Source organism: Salvia splendens, chromosome 6 (assembly GCF_004379255.2).
Source record: "Salvia splendens isolate huo1 chromosome 6, SspV2, whole genome shotgun sequence".
NCBI lineage: Eukaryota > Viridiplantae > Streptophyta > Magnoliopsida > Lamiales > Lamiaceae > Salvia > Salvia splendens.
Window position 1 is genome coordinate 11,769,790 of NC_056037.1, and position 22,277 is coordinate 11,792,066.

Below are 22,277 nucleotides of genomic sequence, written 5' to 3' on the forward strand. Positions count from 1 at the left end.
ATTTTGTTGGAAAAATAGTTTCTACATAAACTTACCTTTGATTTCACTTAAGAGATAAGAATATAAAATTGTCATATTTATGGGGAAGATTAAAGACATATACTATTTGATTAAAGACGTTTGGTTATGTCGTTCATTAGCACATGCTCCCCATATAGATGCATTCAACTTGATATTAAGTAATCTTGCAGAGCATTGAAAGAAAAAGAAGAAGGCAAAGGAAGAAATCTAAGGTCAGATGGCACGAGAAGACATCTAATGCAGAACAAAGGTCCATGTACGGCGACAAACCCAATCGACAAATGTTGGAGATGTCAGCCCAATTGGGCAGATAACCGATTCAAGTTGGCCGACTGTGTGATAGGATTCGGGATGAAGACGACCGGGGGGAAAGGGTGGTAAGATTCATGTGGTTAACGACCCTTCGGACGACGACGTACAAAATCCTAAACCAGGAACCCTACGCCACGCTGTGCTCCGGAAAGAGCCATTGTGGATCACATTTGATCGCAACATGCAGATCAAGTTGAAACAAGAGTTGATGGTGCAGAGTGACAAGACGATCGACGGACGTGGGGCTAAAGTGGAGATTGCGCAAGGTGCCGGAATAACCATACAATTTGTGAAGTGATGGGGTACGTACTAAACAAGCCCAATAGCAGTGACGGCCCATCAGCCCAAAGCCCAAGGAAGAGTATCAGTTCGGCATTACCAAAGAGTTCGGCCCCAGCCGCATTACCAAAGAGTTCGGCCCCAGCCTACAGCTCGGTAAAAGCCAACCAATCAGTTCGGCATTACCAAAGAGTTCGGCCCCAGCCTACAGCTCGGTAAAAGCCGACCAATCAAGCTCTACTCTCAGATCGGCAAAAGCTGCTCGGCAATAGTTCAGAAGTTCGGTCTCAGTATTCGACCGAACTGGGAGATAGTGGACTCATGCAGAACCTCCACGACCTCCACTACACGATCTATTTAGTGGTGTCAACTCATGCAGGATCACATGCAGGATTGTAATAGCCGAGACTTAGATTTCTCGGGAGTTATGAAATAAAATACTAGAACTTTTATTGACAAATGAAAGAGTATTTTTATTTCTTGAAAAAAAAAAAGGGGGTACAAACTACAATTTTCAGAATCTCAAACTAAATTACAATCGTTGACAATGAAAATAAAAGTCGAGCTACATTACTACTTTTAGAAAACCCTAAGGGCTACTGTGGCCTTCGTCATCGGGCCGTCTCGGCCCCAGGGTTTTTCCAAACGAGCCGGGAGGGCGAGGCCACGAGGGAAGACAGCCTCGTTGGCCAGTCGCAACTCCTGCCAAAGCGCACGAAAGAGAATTAGTTGCATGAATAGAGACTGTTGGTGGATTGTGATAGCTCGCCACCAAGCACGGCAGTTCGGCACCGAGCTCCGGCAATTCGGCACCGAGCTCGGCAGTTCGCCACCAAGCACGGCAGTTCGGCACCGAGCTCCGGCAATTCGCCACCAAGCACGGCAGCTCGGCAGTTCGCCACCAAGCTCGGCAGTTCGGCACCAAGCTCGGCAACTCCGTGATCTGGAGAGAAAGATCAAAACATGAAGAAGAGCTCGGCTGTTATGACAACTCGTTTCAACAGATGTTAGATCTCCTCAATCGTTTACAGAGACAACAAGAGAAGTGTATTAAGAAAGGGAAGGGGAAACAATACCTTGCAGAAAGGCGAGTGGGCGTTGGACCGAAAGAAGCAAACTCCAGCCAGCAGGCTCCCCTCCAGCTAATACTCTGCCAAGCTGCAGGTAACAGCCCTTGCTTTCCCTACCCAGACCGGTTATAGTCCGGAAATCAGCCCCACAATGCCACCTCTAGTGTGCACCTGCAAAAGAAGACAAAATCCATGAATGAATCAGAGTACAAGGCAGCACAAAACTCCAAATCAGTTAAAGGATGCTGCAGGGATGGCAGCCAACATGGGGCAGCCTTAAGACTTATTCTTTCCAGCCAAACAACAAACCTAGCAGCTTTCAGTTATACTTCCCCTCTATATAAAGGAAAAACCACTCGGCCTCATTCTCCCTCAACACCACAAACAATCAATACAGTGAGCCAAGAGAGGGAGTGGCCGAAGCAACGGGTGGAAGTGAGGGAGACCAAGAGCCGAGTTACAGATAGCAGCCAAAATCAACACACAGCAGGTAATCTCCCAACAACTCAGTTGCATCATATAGCACACAAATAGCTAAAGCATGAGAACTAAGAGCACAGAAGCTCAAGAACATAGGAGCATGCTTTAGAATCCCACATCTTATCAGACCAGTAAGTGAAACTGAGGATTTAGAACTTAGGACGACAAAATAGTTGTTCCGCAGTCAAGTTTCGCAAATAAATCAAATAATAGGTGAGTGAGGGACTTAGCTTCGGGTGGGCTCGAGGGGCAACGAGAACTGAACTGCGACAAGGCAGCTGGAGCAAGCCGACGGTCCGGGAGAACACCGCGTGGTCAGACGCCGTGCTGAGTGCACGACGACAGCAGCACGGTCAACCGCGGCCACGCTCGACAGTGACATTCCTCTTGCCTGCTCTGATGGTGTTGAGAGGTAGCGACCTGACGAGAAACAGCGACAACGGCGCGACCAGCGTCTCCACCACGAACAAGCAGCGACAATTACTTGCCGAGTCGGGTACAGAGGCCGCGGCGACGGGGTGTCGCGACAGCGGCGGTACGTCAGAGAGAGAGGGATCTCTGGGCCCCGATCAACCCTCGCCGGAGACGGAGGCAGTGGAGACGGCGTCCACTGGAGTAAAGGAAACGCGACGGAGGGGGGCTGTTCCCACCGAATCCGGCGGGTGCGAATCGCGGTCGACCCATGACGCAAAGGGTTCGAGCCAGCGGTGCTCCGACAGCCGAGCCGAGAGGCCCGTCGGCGATTCTCCGATTAGTGGACAGGAACAGTGGTTTCCCGATTAGGGATTTGATTTCCTCAGTTTGAGGATTTCTCCTTGATGAAGATGAAATGGGAGAAACATTAGACGGATGGGAGTATATCTTGGGCCTCAGCCTTAATCAAATAAAAGAGAAGAGATGTAGAGATTGGGCCAGATTAAATAAATTCCCTAGCTGGACCCGGAATTTATTTGAAGCCCTTTTATCTTAGATTATCTCCAAGAGTTAATGGAATTAATTCCTTAAGCCACGGAAGAAAAGAACTTATAAGCCGTGAGTGAAATAAAAGCCAATGAATAATTAAGCGGACTTTAATAGTCACAGAAAGTATTTTTAAAAATACTTAAGATAATCCGGGAATATATATATTATACCCGAACAGATCGGCCAGTTTCAGAATAAATTAAATCGCAGATTTAATTAAAGATTTAAGACTTCTAATTTTAGAAGGCAGAAATTAAAATAATGAGCACACGCTTAGGCATGCATTCATGCAAGATTGAATGATTACTCAAAGCCTAATTTAAGTACATTATTTTTTGAAAAGGGACGTCGTCGCTCGACGAGTAAATCTCAAGTCAGACAGTACCCGTTTGAAAGGGTTAAGCAAACGAGGTGGGCTTTTCTATCCTACATTATGTGTGGGCTTCTTTCCTTTTTATTTACAGAACTCTATGAGAATAAGTGTGAACTTTTGAATGAGTTGTCATGCCATGTTTTATTTTGTGATTGCCATTCATGGTTAAAACGAATTCGGGTCCCAGTAGGTCAGTAAATCCTACTCGGACTTGTGTACACTTACGGACAGTGAGCTAGCGCAAGGTTGGCCGGTCTAGGGGTCGTGAGCTAGCGCCAGGTTGGCCGACCCAGTGATCGTGGAATGTGGCCACATTCCCGATTCACACAGCTTGACATGGTATATCATCAGAAAGTTAAAAGACTGCAGTCTATTTCAGAAAGAAATAACAGATTTTAGTGACCGGGACTTGTTTTCAGAAAAAAAACCCCGCGTTCACTCAGCTTGGCAGACAATTAAAAGAAAAACAGTTTTCGGCATAAGCCACTGAGTATATCAAGTACTCAGCCCTGCATATTGTTTTCCTTAATGTGCAGGTTGATCGATCGAGGCAGAGGAGGTGTTGGGACTGAAGATAAAATAAAAGAAGGGCAGCTAGTGTAGTATGTCTCCATACATGTTATACTTGTCTTGGAACTCTTCCGCTGCATAGACCTAGCTTTGTCTCAGTAAAGACAATGTCCCACTTTTCACTCTGATGTAATAACTTGCTATCTTGATGACTTTTAGACAGTATTTCCTTAATTTCAGTAACTAGGATGATGTGTTGAGACAGTTTAGTATTGTTAGTCGCGAAATAGCTGCGCTTTCTTTGACTAGGAAGTTGTGGTCGTGACAAGGATAGCGGACCAAACAAAGAGATAGTGGACCCATGCAGGATCTCATGACCTCCACGACATCCACTACCTAGTTAGTGGTGATGCAAGCCACGACCTAGTTAGTGGTGATGCAAGCCACGATCTTAGTTCAATGTATAAATAGAACTTAGATCAGATAGAGGAGGGGCTCTAGACATCAAATAACATATAGCAAGTCTGTATTTGTAAGCTGTAAACCAGATCAAGCAATACAATCTTGCCCTCCTTTCTTCCCGTGGACGTAGATTTACTTCAGTAAATCGAACCACGTAATTCCTTGTGTCGTGATCTATATTCATTACCTGCATTTACTACCATCAAAAATTCGCCCAACCATCACTGGCGCCGTCTATGGGAAACAGAGAACCAAATTTGTGATAAAGCGAATTTTTGACCCTTTTTCCACCCCAAAAAAAAAAAAAAAAAATGCATACCAGATCACATAACACCCATAATACCGTTCGTGATAACCCTGAGGAAGCTAGTCCAGCCCGCAGGTCTGGAAAACAGCCTCGGGAGAAATCTACTTCCAGTTCTCACGGAGAAGGAACAAGCCGCTCAAAGACTCATCGCACCGAGTCTTCCCAGCAGCCCGATTTGAACGAGGCTGTCAAATTGTTTTTGGCCGAGAAGCAGGAAGAGTTCTTAATTTTCCTGCAAAAGAGCCAAAAGCCGGAGACGAAAACGGTGGATTCTCCCTCCTCATCCAGACATGAAAGTCACTACCGCAGTAGTGCTGTGTCTTCCAGGAAGAAGAATCCTCAACCCCGACATGTTCCTGTTCCTCCTCGGTACCGGAATCACAGGAGAACTCCATCTCCTCCATACCGAAGAGATGTCGGGTTCGCCATGTACGGAGCATTGAAGACTCCGTTCTCGGACGATATCACCCGAACTCCCTTGCCACAGAACTACCGAACTCCGTCGATGACTTATGACGGGTTAGAGAATCCTCATGACTTCCTGGGACGCTATCAGTATAACATGGCGAACCAGGGTCTCAATGAGGTCCATATGTGCAAGCTGTTTCCCGAGCTGCTTATCGGGAACGCAAGAAGGTGGTTCGATAGCCTCCCCCAAGGCAGCATTAGATCTTACCGAGATCTAATGGATGCTTTCCACAGGAGGTTCTTTCAGAAAGCGGAAGCCCGAATCACTTCGGCTCAGCTGCTTTCTATACGTCAAAGTCGCGACGAAAAGATCAGCGACTTTATGACGAGATTCCACAAGGAATGCCTACAAGTAGATGATCTCAATGATCTACTTGTCATTTCGGCATTCCAAAATGGAATCCTGCCCGGAGCTCTCTACAGAAAGCTCGTGGAATGCAGTCCGCAAACAGCTCAAGAGATGTGGGACATTGCGGACCAGTTCTCTCGTGCCGATGAGGCAGACCGTCGCAAACGGTCTTTAGACAGCTCATCCCGAGGAGACAGGAGGAAGCCCGATCATAGCGATCAGGGACATCCTCGCCGAACTCCTTTTGGCGATCAGGGACATCCTCGCCGAACTCCTTTTGAAAGGATTCAAAGGGCTCCGGTGCAAGACCGATTGGGGCCACGTCTCAATCCTGAGAAGCCGCCCGCTCAGTTCGTACCATTGAACAAGTCGAGAGCGGAAATTTTCGAACTGCATTCCGATATGTTCGAAAAACCAAAGCGGATGACGAAATCGGCCGCGCGTCGACCTCAGGATCAATATTGCTCCTTCCATCAAGACCACGGTCACGATACCGAGGAGTGCCGACATTTGGCTGCAGGTATTGATGCTCTTGTGAAAGCAGGGACGTTAAAAAAATACCAAAGCAAGCAGCCGAAAAAGAACAAAAAGCAGAGAGGTGCGAACTGCGCTCCTCAGGATCCGAAAAAGCAACAGGACCCCGAAGACGATGACGAGCTGCAATATGATGGAGTAATCCTGACTATTGATGCTCTCCCTGCCGGGAAGACTAAATCGTCCCTGAAGTCAGAGCGCAGAGGCTTCAATCGAGAGGAGCCAACGCATAAAAGGCTGAAGCAGGACGAAGTGATTACATTTTCAGATGCAGATCCCGTCCCGGCCATCTCTCCTCATCAAGACGCTATTGTCATCCAAGCCGGAGTGGCAAACAAACTGATCCACAGAGTGTTTGTGGATACCGGAGCGTCAGTCAGCATTCTTTTTAAAGAATGTTTCGATAAACTAGAAGTGGATCCAGCTCGGCTCAGTCCGGCTCCACTTCCTCTGAAAAGTTTCGCCCAGGAGGACACCCGCCCTGAAGGTATTATCAGCCTTCCGATCACGGTGGGAAAAGCGCCTACAAGCTCCAGTACGATGATCGAGTTCTTTGTGGTAAAAGCTCGGTCCCCGTACAACATCATCTTGGGAAGAGACTGGCTCAACGCAGTTCGGGCCGTTTGCTCTACTTATCACCTCACCATCAAGATTCCCACTAAAGGTGGGATAGCGGTCATCCGAGGTGATCAAAAGAGAGCAAAAGAGTGTCTGCAGATTGCGCTTAAAAGTGCCGAGCAATCAGATCGGCATCATCAAGCATAGCAATCACAGCAGCCGGAGTCAGAGGCAAGCGAAATGACCAAAGTCACACCAGAGTCGAACTCAATGACCGTTCAGTTATACGAAGATGATCCATCCAGAACGGTCAAGATCGGTTTCGCGGGAACGCCCCTACTCCGGGAAAAGACCATCCAGCTCCTCAAGGAGTACAAAGATGTCTTTGCATGGTCTCCGTTGGACATGACCGGAGTGCCCCTTGAGGTAATCACTCATCGGTTAAATATTAATCCTTCAGTCCAGCCTATAAAACAGAAGCAAAGACTCTTTGCGGCAGAAAGAAATCAAGTCATCCATGACGAAGTCCGCCAATTACTGAAAGCGGATGTATTATTCGAGGTGAAATATCCTTCTTGGGTGGCCAATCCTGTGATGATCAAGAAAAAAGAAGGAGGATGGCGGATGTGCATAGATTTTACCGATCTAAACAAGCACTGTCCTAAAGATTGCTATCCCCTTCCGAACATAGATAAAAAAGTAGAAGCTTTGATCGGCTTCGAAATTTTCTGTTTTCTTGATTTATACAAAGGCTACCACCAAGTTTTAATGGATGAGAATGATGCTTCAAAAACGGCTTTCATTACTGACTTCGGCATCTTTGCTTATAAAAAGATGCCATTCGGTTTAAAGAATGCCGGAGCCACATATCAAATAATGGTAGATAAGCTCTTTCGGCATTTGATCGGAAAAGAGGTTGAAGTGTATGTTGACGACATAGTCGTCAAAAGCAGAAGCACTTCGGAGTACGAAGACAACCTCAAATCCACCCTCGACGTGCTCAAAAAAGCCAACCTCAAACTCAATCCCCAAAAATGTACCTTTTTGGTAGATTCGGGAAAGTTTCTGGGTTGTTGGGTTTCAAGGGACGGACTCAAGGCAAATCCCTCAAAAGTTCAAGTTGTTCAGAACATGGCGATGCCGAAGTCCATACATGATGTGCAAAGACTAACTGGATGTCTAGCCGCACTGAATAGATTCCTTTCCCAAGCAGCCGAAAAGCAACTACCGTTCTTCAAAGTGTTGAAAAAGGCACCAAAGTTTGAGTGGGGAGCCGAGCAGAAAAAGGCTTTTGACGAGCTCAAAAGTTATTTAGCCAAGCTTCCAATTCTCTCTGCTCCAACAGATGCCGAAGTGATATTCTTATACTTAGCGGCATCAGATCAAACCATTAGCGCGGTGCTTGTACGAGAAGAAGGCCTAAAGCAGCTTCCCATCTACTTTACAAGCCGAGCATTAAGAGGTCCAGAAACAAGGTATCAACCTCTGGAAAAAATTGCTCTGGCGTTAGTAAATGCAGCAAGGAGACTGCGGCCATACTTCTATGCTCACAAGGTATGCGTCTTAACCGATCTGCCACTTCGGCAAGTTTTGACCAAGCCAGAAGCATCAGGCAGAATCGCCAAATGGGCCATAGAGTTGGGAGAACACTCAATAGAATATCTACCTCGGAAAGCCATCAAGGGACAAGCCTTGGCAGATTTTCTTGCAGAAGCAAAGTTCGATCAAGCAATCCCTGTTATTGCCGAACAGAAAAATCCTGCCAATGACGAACTAACACAGCCCCAAGAATCCGAAGTAGAACCGCCGGACTGCTGGAGTGGATTCGTAGATGGAGCTTCGAATAAGACGGGAAGTGGAGCTGGTATTCTACTTATCGCTCCCGACGGACACGAGGTAACTTATTCACTTCGGTTCTTATTCCCAACTACTAATAACGAAGCCGAATACGAAGCCCTCCTTGCCGGACTTCAATTAGCGCAAAGTCTATTTGTCAAATCTCTCAAAATCCATTGTGATTCCCAAGTCATAGTGAATCACATGCTGGGTACAAGTGAAGCCCGAGATGAGAGGATGAAAAAATACTTGGACAAAGCGCAAAGCATTAGCCGAAGTTTCTCTTATTTTCGGATAATCCGCATTCCCAGAGCGGAAAACAGCCGAGCAGATACTTTAAGTAAGTTGGCCTCATATCCGAGCTCAAAGGTGGAGGAATTACTACACCGAAGCATTGATGAAGCTGAGGTACATTCAGTAACCAGCTCGCCGAACTGGATGACGCCGATCTTACAGTATCTAGATCAAGGACAACTGCCCGAGGATAAGAGAGAAGCTCGGAAAATCACATGCCGAGCACTTCGGTATGAACTTCATGAAGGAGTCCTATACAGAAAGTCCTACCTTCAACCGTTATTGCGATGTGTAGGACCAGAAGAGACGGACTACATCCTTAGAGAAGTTCATGAAGGATCTTGCGGTAGCCACATCGGAGCTAGAGCTTTAGCTAAAAAAGTTCTGAGATGGGGATATTATTGGCCAACTTTGGTACAAGAAGCAGTGCAGCTCGTCAAGACATGTACGAAGTGCCAAATTCATGCAAATATCCCAAGGATGCCGCAGACCGATCTATGTGCTATGCAAAGCCCTTGGCCTTTTATGCAATGGGGCATAGACATAGTAGGACCACTACCACAAGCTCCTCGGCAAATGAAATTCCTTATCGTTGCCGTGGATTACTTCACGAAGTGGGTGGAGGCTGAACCATTAGCTACGATAACGAGCTCGAAGGCATTGGATTTCGTCTGGAAGAACATAGTGTGCCGATTTGGCATACCCCACATCCTCATTTCGGATAATGGGACTCAGTTCACCGACAAGACATTCAAGAATTGGTGCCAAGAGCTGAATATTCAACAGCGGTTCACTTCGGTCTCCCACCCACAAGCAAACGGACAAACGGAGGTAACAAACCGTATCTTGGTGAAAGGGTTAAAAGCTCGGTTAGAACAAGCCAAAGGACAATGGGTAGAAAATCTCCCTCAAGTCCTATGGTCCTACCGAACTACACCCAAAACCTCCAACGGTGAAACTCCGTACAGTCTGGTGTACGGCACTGAAGCCGTGATTCCGGTTGAGATCGGCGTACCCAGTCCCCGAACTCTAAATTTCTCCTCAGAAATGAATGATGACGGACTAAGAGCCGAACTAGATCTGGCCGAAGAAAGAAGAGAATTGGCCTGCATAAAAGCAGCCAAGTACAAGGAGCAAGTAGCCCGGTATTATAACCAAAGGGTGAAAAAGCTGCAATTTCAAGTGGGAGATCTCGTCTTGAGAAACAATGAAGTAAGCCGAGCAGAAAAGCTGGGCAAACTCGAACCCACATGGGAAGGTCCATATCGGGTGTCAGAAGTCCTCGGCAAAGGGTCTTACAAATTGACTCACATGTCAGGAGAACAAGTACCCCGAACATGGTACATTTCCAACCTCAAGAAGTTCCATTTGTAAGAGACAGTCCGGTCAGTCAGTCTTGTGTCTAGTTCGGTCCTAGGGGTATGTGCTTTCTTTGTTTTTACTTGTTTTTCATGTTTGTCTATGTGCGTTTTGTTCGTCTATGTGCGTTTTGTCTGTCTATATGCGTGTCGTCTCTTACAAATGTTACTGAGGTATCTTGTTCTTCGAAGGCTGATCCCCTTTTTAGAACATATATAAGCCAACGATTGTGAGTCCAAGCTTCTAAGGAGGATACAAGACCACAATTCAGCTTAAGAAACAAGCAGTTCGTCTGAAACGAACTGCAACAAAGGGAAAGTCCGATCCACGCGATAAAACTCGCCAAACTAGGACAAGGGAAAGTCCGATCCACGCGATAAAACTCGCCGAATTAGGACAAGGGAAAGTCCGATCCCCAAATTAGGACAAGGGAAAGTCCGATCCGAGCGATAAAACTCGCCAAATTAGGACACAAGCTTAGTCCGGTCAAAGAAATTTACTTCATAAGACCAAAGACGAGTCCGGTCAAAGAAGTTTACTTCATAAGACCAAAGACGAGTCCGGTCAAAGAAGTTTATTTCATAAGACCGAGGACCAAGTCCGGTCAAAGAAGTTTACTTCATAAGACCAAAGACGAGTCCGGTCAAAGGAGCTTACTTCATAAGACCGAGGACGAGTCCGGTCAAAGAAGTTTACTTCATAAGACCGAGGACGAGCACGATGAAATTTTTTCGCTGAGCTGTAAATACGCAGTGATAGAAGCGAAATGAAGATTTCATTTATTAAAACTTGTTCGGCATACAACTCCGCTGCCCTACGAGAAGGCGTTACGCTATTACAAAGGACTATTCTACTGTCCACGGTTGCTAAAGTTGAGCCACCTATTCAAAAAATCCTCGTGAAGCCGAGTTCGGGCGTTCCGGGCAGCTGAAGAATAAGCAGGTCGACGAGATGCTCTGATCGACCTACCGCCTCTTCCTTGAGTCCGGGAAGTTCTGGCACCTCGGCGGCGAAGAGTCTCTTCACGAAGCATTTGTTGATCTTGCTCACTCATAATCACAGCTCCTCTACGAACTTCAGTCCGTCCTTGTCTTGACGTTTCCGGTTGCTCCTGAGTCCGTTCTCGTCTTGACGTTTCCGGTTGCTCCTGAGTCCGTTCTCGTCTTGACGTTTCCGGTTGCTCCTGAGTTCGTTGCCGATTTGGAGTAGGATTTTGAGCAAGTGGATCAGAGGTTTGAGCTGGAGTATGAGCATCTGTTGGCGGGAAATGCCTAAGGAATCTCTCGATTGAAGGACGCCGGGAAAGAACGATGTCGTACCGAGAAGCCCAGCGCCGCAATGATTTCACAACTTGTTGGCAAGCCGAGCTCTCCAGCGCATTGTTCCTCCGGAGTACATGATATTCCTCCCACAGTTCGTCAACTCGTTCCTGAACTTCAGAGATGGTCATTCCCCCGCGCCTGCAGATGAAATCCTCATACGCAGTCCTCTCAGCGACGGCAGTATTCAGCTCGGCCTCCAGATCTTTCTTTTCGGACTCTAAGTCCTTATTGTCGGCCTCCAGCTTCACTAAACAAGCCAAGAGTTCGTCATTCTTCATCTGGTCAGCTATGGCTTTTTTCTCAGCTTCGTCTAAAGCGGAAGAGTACAGCCGCTTCCAGTGAAGTACCTCCAGCTCCTTAAGAGTTAAGAATACAAAGCAGCCTATGTCAGTTCGGCATTTCAGTTTACTGAGCAGGTAGTAAACCACAACAGGAGTAAAAGAGAGTACGAAAAGCTATACGAAGACACAAGTGCAGAAAGAAGAATTTTTTCATTCATAAGAAAAAAAAAAAAAAATTTTTACACGAGGGCTTCAAGGCCATTTTACAAGAAGGAAGAAACTAAACTAAGAGAAGGGAGACGAAATCATACTCCGCCAACTTCGTCTCCGGCTCCTCGGTGAGGTTCAGCTTCCTTCTCCTTGTCTGCCTCAGCTTCAGCCTCGGCCTCCCTGCTCCCCCCAGCCTGCTCGGTGCCCCCATCACCGATCAGCAGCACCTCTTGCTCGGCCTGCCTGTCTCCGGTCTGCTGATCAAGCTGCTCGGTCTCACCCTCTCCGTGGAAAATTGGAGCGGGTGAAACTGGCCCTAAGGAGGCAAAGATAGCCTCCATATTCTCGTCCCGGTCAGCTCGGCAACTACGAACTCGGTCAGCAGAAAGCAGGACCGAGGACGAAGCAAGCTCCTCAAGAAGCGGCAGATTCTGGAGACGAGCTGCTATCTCTCGGCCGTACAGCGGCAGAACGACTTCGGGCCCCTGCTCGGCATTATCGGTCATCAGTTTCAGCAGATCACCGACAAAGGCCGAAAATTGATTGCTCAGAAAGAGTTTCTCCGCGAAAGCACGGAGAACCTCCCCTTGGGCAACCACGGCGGCAGCATCCCTCCGTTTCGTCTGCTCTCGCTGGATGACGAGCTGGTTTTTGGCAAACTGGGCTTCATCCTGGGCCGAGATCCTAGCAGCTCTGGCCTTCTCAAAGTCTGCCTTAGCCTGTTCGGCCTGGTGACGAGCAGCCGCCAACTTCCTCTGCATCTCAGCATAATCGTTGGACGCTTTGGAGAGTTCAACGGCGACGAGCTTGGAGAGCATATCGTTCCTCTGAAAATGGAAAAAGGAAAAAGTCAACCGAGGGGCCACAAAAAATACAGGAAAAAAAGCAAGGCCAGAAAATCAAGAAGAGAATTCACCTCGGCGAAGTCCGTGGGCCATAAAAATGGCTCACAGATATGTTCCGAAGGAGGCGCCAAGACCACGTCTTTCTCTGGCGCTCTTGGGGGCTTCTGGGTCTTCCCCTTCCCCTTTGCCGAAGTGGACTCCGGCTTTTTTGGATCCGAAGAAGAGGTCTTTTGCCTCTTCGGATTCTTCTCGGCATCAGGCGCCGAGCTGGTAGCCTTCTGTTTCTCCGACTCCTTAAGCTCGGAGGATTTGCGGCTAATCTTATTTAGCAAGTTCACTGCCAAAAAGCAAGAAAGCAAGGTTAGTTTTCGCCACAAAAGCAGTAAGGCACAAAAAAGAAGTCCTCACCCTCAGTCTCTTCGTCCGAAGACGAGGAGTCGAACACGAAGTCGCCCTTGACGAGCTCAGACTCCAGGTACTGCTTCCTAATCATAGGAATCTTATTGAGCTCGCCCTCGAGCTCGTTCAACGGTTCTAACCGAGGATGAGGAATCACGGACTTCGGCCCTCTCCAGGAAAAGCCCGGAGCCGCTGTCCTATTATAAAAAAAGAAGCGATGTTGCCACTTTGGCCACTTGGTTTTGCAGAAGGCCCTAAAGGGCTGTAAAGGGATCAAGTAAAACCAAGATCCCTTCCTCTTAAACTGGAAGAAATTAAGGATTGCCCAAGGAGACAGATCCTTATCTAGCCTACGCAGTTCAGCAGCAAAGGCCGATAAGTGCCTCCAAGAGTTCGGAGTCACCTGACCTAAAGGGAGTTGAAAAAAATCTAGCAGCTCTACAAAGGCAGGGGGAAGAGGGAAACGAAGCCCGCATTCCAAGCCGGCTTCATAAACGGTGGCGTAACCCTCCGGCGGCGAGTCAGCCCTATGAAGGTCGTCGGGAATCGCAACCTTCCCCCTAGGAAAAAAATATTTTTCGTGTAAGGATATCACAGTATCCTTACTCAAGATGCTGTGAAAATACTCTACGGTCTTCTCCCCGGATTCTTTCCGGCTAGAAGACCCCTTACCCCCTTTCCTACCGCTACCTGACTCAGAAGAAGAAGAAGAAGACATGGTTCTTACTCTTTGAAAGTCTGAAGAAATTCTGAAGAAATTCTTGAAAGTGGAAGGAAATTTTTACGCAAAAGAGAGAGAATGCAGAAGAAGCAATAGCAAAAGTGTTCAAATGATGAAGAAAGGACGTATTTATCAGATTCGGAGAAGATTTCAAAATCATCGCACCGTTTCGAATCCCACCTTTTCAGGATTCAACGGCCGGATTTTACTGTCGCATTTAATGCAGTCACGCGCAAGGCACGTCCCCTGACGTCAGCCTCCCCCGTACCTTTATCCAGAATGCCGAAGTGACTCGCTTCGCCGAAGTGATTCACTTCGCTTTTCGGGGGGGGTAGTGATGGGGTACGTACTAAACAAGCCCAATAGCAGTGACGGCCCATCAGCCCAAAGCCCAAGGAAGAGTATCAGTTCGGCATTACCAAAGAGTTCGGCCCCAGCCGCATTACCAAAGAGTTCGGCCCCAGCCTACAGCTCGGTAAAAGCCAACCAATCAGTTCGGCATTACCAAAGAGTTCGGCCCCAGCCTACAGCTCGGTAAAAGCCGACCAATCAAGCTCTACTCTCAGATCGGCAAAAGCTGCTCGGCAATAGTTCAGAAGTTCGGTCTCAGTATTCGACCGAACTGGGAGATAGTGGACTCATGCAGAACCTCCACGACCTCCACTACACGATCTATTTAGTGGTGTCAACTCATGCAGGATCTCATGCAGGATAGCGGACCAAACAAAGAGATAGTGGACCCATGCAGGATCTCATGACCTCCACGACATCCACTACCTAGTTAGTGGTGATGCAAGCCACGACCTAGTTAGTGGTGATGCAAGCCACGATCTTAGTTCAATGTATAAATAGAACTTAGATCAGATAGAGGAGGGGCTCTAGACATCAAATAACATATAGCAAGTCTGTATTTGTAAGCTGTAAACCAGATCAAGCAATACAATCTTGCCCTCCTTTCTTCCCGTGGACGTAGATTTACTTCAGTAAATCGAACCACGTAATTCCTTGTGTCGTGATCTATATTCATTACCTGCATTTACTACCATCAAAAATTCGCCCAACCATCATGAAGAATGTGATCGTCCATGGGATAAAGATTAGTAACATTGTGAAGACACCAGGTGGACTTATTAGGGACTCAGTTGACCATGTTGGGAATCGCCAATTGAGTGAAGGTGATGGAATAACCATCTTTGGATCACAAAATGTTTGGGTTGATCATGTCACTTTGACCAAATGCACCGATGGGATGATTGATGCAACCCAAGGCTCCACTGCAGTCACCATCTCCAACTGCCACTTCAGCAATCACAATAAGGTTCTTTTATATGCTATATTTTTCCTATCTATATATATATATTTTATATAGATAGTCGTATTGATAAGATGGGGTGTGGTGGTGCGCAGACAATCCTTTTTGGTTCGGATGATAATTACAAAGATGATGTGAAAATGCAAGCCACAGTTTCGGGGAAGGATTAGTGCAGAGAATGCCGAGGTGTAGATTTGGTTATTTCCATGTTGTTAACAACGATTACACACATTGGTTAATGTATGCCATTGGTGGGAGCAGCGCTCCCACCATTATTAGCCAAGGCAACAGATTCAGTGCTGGCAATCCTATCGCCAAAGAGGTGCAACAACATACATATATTGATACAAATTTGTGTCTCATGCTAATGTTCTTGAGTGTGTGAATATTAAAATGCTTGAAAATTTATAAAAGTGGGCATAGGATGAGAATTGGTGGTAGGAGAGAATATCACGATGGAAAGAGCGAATATTAAAAGAAATAAACTTTATTAAGAGAGACAAAATTGATGACTAGATTCCACATCACTAGTCGCCTATAGAGCGCTCACATAATGGTCCGCAGCATATTAGGACTCTCATGTTAACTATTGCTATTGTACATATACACTCATGTTACACAAAATATATAAACTAATCAAAGCTATCTCCATTCAATGATTCACGTTAATCAAAGTAACAACCAATTAGTTAAATACTTCATCCGTCCCATAAAAGATGTCTCACTTTCCTTTTTAATTTTTCCACTAAAGATGTCATATTTCTATCTTTAGAAAAATTCTCTCACAATAATATAAATATTATATTTTTTTCTTTTCACCTAACACACAAAACAAAACCTCCTAAAATCTCATGTCACCAAAGTAAAATGAGTTATGAACATTAAACAAAACAAAGAGCTACATAGAGTAAATTACTTTAGAGCTACAAAGAGCTAAACCCTAAATTACTTTAAATTACTTTCATCTCATGAGATTCTATGAATTTAGCTATCTATAGATAAACCAAACAAATAATAGCAATAGGAAACATGTTCAATCTAACAAAAACTAGATAAAATCCAAAAAATTAAGTAGAATAGATTAAACAGTAAAGGAAAAAATGGTCCTAAACATATGACGATTTTACGATTTTGTTCATATACATTACGTTTTGAATTATTGAATCTCACGCATTTGAAATCAGGCCGGAATCAGTCCAAAATGGACGGCGCCGTGATAAATAAACGGTCAACGGCCGTTAAGCCGATTTTGACCCAATTAAGCTATTAAGTGCGATTATTAATGGCTAAATTATTTTCTTAACTTTTGACTCAACTTAGTTGAGACGGAGAGAGTAATACCTTTGATAGGTATGTAAATCTAATTTATTACTACTACCTATCAAAAACCCGCCAAAATACCTCTAATGGACTTTATTTTTTTGAAATCAAAAGTAACAAGATTAAAGTTCATTCAATCACAGAAAACACCATCCGTTTGTATGCATATGAACTACTCATAATCTAAAAGAAAAAAAAAATACCTCCTAATAATTTCCAGAATTACAAATTTTCAGCAATTTCTGAAATAGCAACCAGAGAGAGGCGACGGTGAATGGTGTTGTGGGAGGAAGAACGCAAAGAGAGGAGAGGCAGAGAGAATGACTGAGGAAGGGCGGCCAAAGATAGCCGTTGGAACACAAAACGTAACGAACTTTAGCTCTCTTGTTGGGCCACAATAAACCAATTCACCCACATTACACATCCACATCGTATTTATAGTTTATAATAATACTGTCAATGAAAGTCCGGATGGATCTACAAATCAAACCAAGGAAACATAATAATGGGCATGCATGATTTTGTTTTCAAATCCGATGGTGTTGCAACTGCAACAGCCTGGAATAGGCCCCATCTTGCCGACTGACGAGTTGTCTGTGGCTGCCGTGTTCCACAACGCGTCCTTCTTGAACCACTGCAATCTTGTCGACGCCGCGTATTGTTGAAAGCCTATGGGCCACGACCACGGTCGTCCGCCCTCTCATAAGCCTCTCCAGCGCCTCCTGCAGCACGCACTCCGACTCCGCGTCCAGGGCGCTTGTCGCCTCGTCCAGCAAAAGTATCGACGGATTCTTAATAACCGCACGCGCTATCGCAATCCGCTGCTTCTGCCCGCCCGAAAGCTGGACGCCTTTCTCCCCCACGGAAGTCCTGTAGCCGTCGGGCAGCCCGCTCACGAATGCGTGCACGCTCGCTGCCCGCGCTGCTTCCACCACCTCCGCCTCCGTCGCCCCCTCCTTCCCGTACGCAATGTTGTTGAATATGCTGGCCGCGAACAGCACCGGCTCCTGCTGCACCAGCCCGATTCTGCGGCGGAGGGATCTCAAATTCAAACTTCTTATATCTTTGCCGTCGATCATTACTTTCCCAGCTGCGGGATCGTAGAACCGCTCCACCAACGCAATGACAGTGCTTTTTCCCGAACCACTTGCTCCGACTAGAGCTTGGCTCTGGCCGGCTCGGATCCTGAGGCTGAAGTCCTTGAAGATAGCCACCTCCGGCCGCGATGGATACGCGAAATCTACGTGGCGGAGCTCGACATCGCCCCGGATGGAGTCGACCAGCTCAGCGTCGGGATCATCCGGGTCGATCCTTGTGGGGCGGTCGAGGATGGAGAATATGAAGGCCACGGATTCTCCACCGCGCATTATCTCGGGAGCGAGGCTGATGGTTTCAGCGACGGAATTGGCTGTGACGACCAGGACCACGAAGACCTTCAAGACCTTTGAGAAGGTGGAGAGACCCGTGCTGACGAGGTGGGCGCCGTACCAAAGGATGAGAGCTTCGGAGGCGTAGAGGGCGAGCTGGGAGAGGCCAAACAGCAGACCCGAGCACTGGCTGCGACGAAGACTGCGACGTTGTGGAATTCGGAGCTCGTGCGTGTACATAGAGAGGATCTTTTCTTGGGCATTGAAGGCCGCCACTGTTCTTATGTTGCTCACTCCTTCCCCTGCGATCATGCTTGTCTTCGCGTGCGCCTTCGCCGCATCTCCTGAGAACCCTTTCAGCGCCCGTTGCTGCAAATATCAACCAACAACTTAGTGCCTAATCTATAACCAGATGAAACACACAACATTCTTTAATTACACGTTAATAAAAGACAATAGCTTGTAAATCTTTACAAGCTAGCACTTCAATATTAATAGTAGTAAGTGTAATATTTGACCTGAGCAAAGTTGGCTAAGACAAGTAGAGGGAAGGTAGCTAAAATGAGCAATGAAACCCTCCATTCAACTATGAAGGCAACTATGAAAGAAGCTAGAAGAGATGTCATGTTCTGTAACACAACGGATATTCTCTCCGCAATCGCAGATTTCACATCACCAGCATCGCTTCCCAACCGCGCTGCAAGGAGGCTCGAGTTGTTCTCCTGCTCGTCGAACCATCCCACTTCATTCCTCAATATTGCTGAAAGATAAGCATGGAAATCTATAACTTTCTATCTCAATCTTTGACGACAACAATAAATAAAAACAGGAGCGAACGAAGCAGATTACGCACCTGCAAGCATCATCCTCCTCACTCTTGTAGTAAGGTTTTCTCCCATGATACTGAAAAAGTAGTGTTGAATCAAGTATGCAGCAACAGCATAAACACCAGCTCCGATATAAATGAACACGTATTCCTTCGTTTTCCTCTCCATGGCGGCCGAATCCGTATAGTAGAACACCTCAATCATATTACTCATCACCAAGGCAAAAGTTGGGCCAATGAAACCAGAAAGAACTGACCCTACAGCTCCCAATATAGAGTAAGGCCACTCGGGGGCATTAATTTTCAGAAGCCGCCAAAAATATCGGTCCGGGGCTCCATTTCTCCTATCCGTCTCTGCGTTCGAGACCATCTCTATCTGGCCATCCGCACCCGTGCTGTAAGAATAGCTCAGATTCCTCAGACTGCCTGACCGGAGGCTGAGGGATTTAGTGGACAACGAGTGGCTAAGGCGCGAGGACCGTGTACGGCGTGTTGAAGCACTGTTTCCCGCCATTTCTTGGAACCTAACAAGGGAGGCGTATGCCCCACCTGCCTTGGCGATTAGGTCTTCGTGTGCCCCAGTTTCAACGACTTGCCCTTGCTGTAGAACTGCGATGGAGTCTACGTTTCTTACTGTGGAGAGGCGATGAGCTACGACTAAGCTAGTTCGGCCCACCATAAGCCGCTCGAGAGCCTCCTGGACGATGCTCTCTGAGCCAGCATCAAGCGCGCTGGTTGCTTCGTCGAGCAGTAGTATCTTGGGATCCTTTAGCATAGCTCTGGCGATTGCAATCCTCTGCTTCTGGCCGCCTGAGAGCTGAACTCCACGCTCTCCTACCTGCGTGTTGTAAGTGTTAGGAAGCAAGGCGATGAAGCTATGAGCGTTGGCAGCGGAAGCAGCAGCCTCGACTTGTGCCATGGTTGCATCGGGCTTTCCATAGAGAATGTTGTCGAGTATCGTTGTGGCGAAGAGTGCAGGTTCTTGGTTCACCAAACCAATTTGAGACCGCAACCATTTGAGCTGCAACATCTTTATGTTCACACCGTCTAACAAAACTTCTCCTGCCCATTTGAAACACAAAATGGAGTACTCCTATAAAATTAAGTAATTTAAGAATGTCACACTTACCTCGATTGGGGTCGTAGAACCTTTCGATCAAGGAGACAATCGTGCTCTTTCCCGAACCACTCCCACCAACGACTGCAACTGTTTTCCCAGCAGGGAAGAAAATTGAGAAATCTCTAAAGATTGAGATATCCGGCCGCGATGGATAGCTGAAACTCACATTCCTAAACTCGATGTTCCCCATTACGTCTGTAAGGCACTCAGCGCCTGATGCATCCTCGACTATCTTAGGCTTCTGCTTGATTATCTCCATCAACTTGTATCCGGCAGCCTTACCTTTACTGAACGCCCCCAGATTAGAAAACGACTGACCAAGGCTCCTGCATATACGAGAAACGAAACGAAACAAATCAGAGTCCTAGTCCTTCCACATGAATGGCTGGGATTGTGGGGAACTTACATGCCACCAACAATGGCAGAGAAGATAGCAGTGAATGCCTTGCCACCATCAGTCTGTCCGTTTCTAATGAAAACACCCGCATACCAGAACACGAGTGCCCACGACATGCAGGCTATGCCATAGGTACATCCTAGTCCAAGCCCTTTAGCCGTTCCAGCCTTGTATCCAAGCTTCAGAGTGTTGTGTATCAAATCTGAATATGCATTCAGAGCTTTTGCCTCCCCAACATACGAGTAAACCGTCCTAACTTGTGCAATCGACTGCATCAAGGAAAAGGGGATCATCAACATGTTGTTACAGCATATATAGTGTTTTGGTTAAGAGATTAGTAGCATTACCTGCTCAGCAACGACACCAGCGCTGGCGTAGGATTGGCGAGTCTTGGAGGTGAGTCCAGTAAGTGTGTAGGCATAGAGACCTCCAGCAAATGCAATTCCGGGAATCACAGCCACACTCAGCAGGGCAAGCCTCCATGCTGACACAAAACCAACCACCAACCCCGCCAAAAACGTCGATAGATAATGTATAAAGTTTCCAACCTAGATTTATCAACATTATGCTCAAGCAATTAACTTCAAATCCATTCATCAAAATCATTGGTTGTTTGAATAATTATGTCCAAATACACACTAATAGGGTAGCAAACTTAATAAGTAGTAAAAACTAAAAAGTCGAGTCAAACTCAATTATGAAAATTACAAAAATCACGCAAATTGGAAAAAGAAAAAATGCGTAGGAGAAAGCTAGGCGCAGTACATAAACTGTCGCATACGCTAGTCGAAATGAAGCCATTTTTCCAAATATTATGATTACAGCAATCTATTAAAATGCATCATTGCGCGTTCACATATATTTTGTTTTTATTCAATCATTTGTGCTTTAACTCCACAGAAATTAATGAATGCTGTCCAGTGTCCAGACTAGAGAGAGAGCAAAAACCAACCTTCTCGCTGATTGCATCTTGTACAAGAAGAGTGTCGGTAGAAACACTAAAAACAATATCACCAGTTCTTGCATCAGTATCAAAAAATCCCACGTCCTGTTTCAACACTGCCTCCAAATATTTTCTTCTCAGCCTCCCAGCTTGCCTCTCTCCCGTGTACATCCAGCATGCAATCTCTGCTTTTTTTTTCAACAAATTGTTAAAAAGGAAAAGGAGGGGTGTGTAGGCAGTAATGAGTGAGTACTAGTGTACTACTACTATTAAAGTTTGAAAAACATGCCATAAAAGAAGAAAAAAAAATGTTTGTTATAATTTCATCCATTTACCTGCGTAGGAAGAGCAGCACACCACCAAGCCAAGAAACACGAAATACAAAGCATACTGCGTTTAGGAAAAAAAAGTGAGGTTAGATCTGAATGTAAAACAAAGTTTAGAGTGAAGGAATAAAAAAATGAACCTTTCCAACTTCATGTGTCATTTTGTGCAAATCCGATTGGTTTTTACCGAAACCATTAACCATTTCCCCGAAAAGCAGAAAGAAGACAGGCATTGAGGAGCCGTGTATGACAGCACCGAGGCTGCCGGAAATCATCAGCAAGTAATCGTATTCATCCGCAAAGGAAAATAGTTGATAGAATGGCAGGCTTTGCTCTTTTTTCTTCTCTCCATTCTCAGTTGCTTTAGATTCAGCTGCTTCCGCCATTTTTCAAATGCAAAATGAAGTCCCAGAGAGAGAGGTTGATCACTCAGCTTTGGGCTGACTGAGCTTTCATGGTTGCGTATAAAAGGAGGGATTTTGTTTTTTGGGTGCTCTGTTCGAAATGAGGGTGTAAGAAGAGAAGACTATCAGTAAACTGGTGGTCAAACTAAATGGAGAGGAGAGAGAGAATGATAGCGGCGTTGAAGGTAGAATGAGTTGCGAGGTCTGAGGAGAGAGAGAGTGTTAAGGAAGAACTCCCTAACGTGATGCAGCGATCGATTATTAGAAGTCCCGGGAGGCTAAATCTCGCCGACAACTTAGGTTTGCAAA

The 22,277-nt window shown here is 46.2% G+C and overlaps 1 protein-coding gene and 1 pseudogene across 1 annotated transcript; one reads left to right on the forward strand and one right to left on the reverse strand.

Annotated features, from left to right (window-relative positions):
- Positions 1 to 258: 258 nt before the first annotated feature.
- Positions 259 to 15,650, forward strand: LOC121808790 (annotated as a pseudogene).
- A 1,301-nt stretch (positions 15,651 to 16,951) lies between these two features.
- LOC121806522 (ABC transporter B family member 19-like) lies at positions 16,952 to 22,251 on the reverse strand. Its single transcript, XM_042206586.1, has 9 exons — positions 21,705 to 22,251; positions 21,574 to 21,628; positions 21,248 to 21,423; positions 20,643 to 20,843; positions 20,305 to 20,564; positions 19,908 to 20,224; positions 18,806 to 19,840; positions 18,471 to 18,712; positions 16,952 to 18,321 (listed from the first exon to the last, which is right to left on the reverse strand). Exons 1-9 carry the CDS (start codon positions 21,948 to 21,950, stop codon positions 17,113 to 17,115), a joined length of 3,741 nt encoding a protein of 1,246 aa, XP_042062520.1. The 5' UTR covers positions 21,951 to 22,251; the 3' UTR covers positions 16,952 to 17,112.
- Between the last annotated feature and the right edge of the window lie 26 nt (positions 22,252 to 22,277).

Coding starts and splice junctions, on each gene's coding strand:
- LOC121806522 (XM_042206586.1), bottom strand. CDS start 21,950: ATGGCGGAAGCAGCTGAATCTAAAGCAACTGAGAATGGAGAGAAGAAA. Junction 19,841..19,907: donor GTTCTACGACCCCAATCGAG/GTAAGTGTGACA, acceptor TCAAATGGGCAG/GAGAAGTTTTGTTAGACGGT. Junction 18,713..18,805: donor GAGGAGGATGATGCTTGCAG/GTGCGTAATCTG, acceptor CTTATCTTTCAG/CAATATTGAGGAATGAAGTG.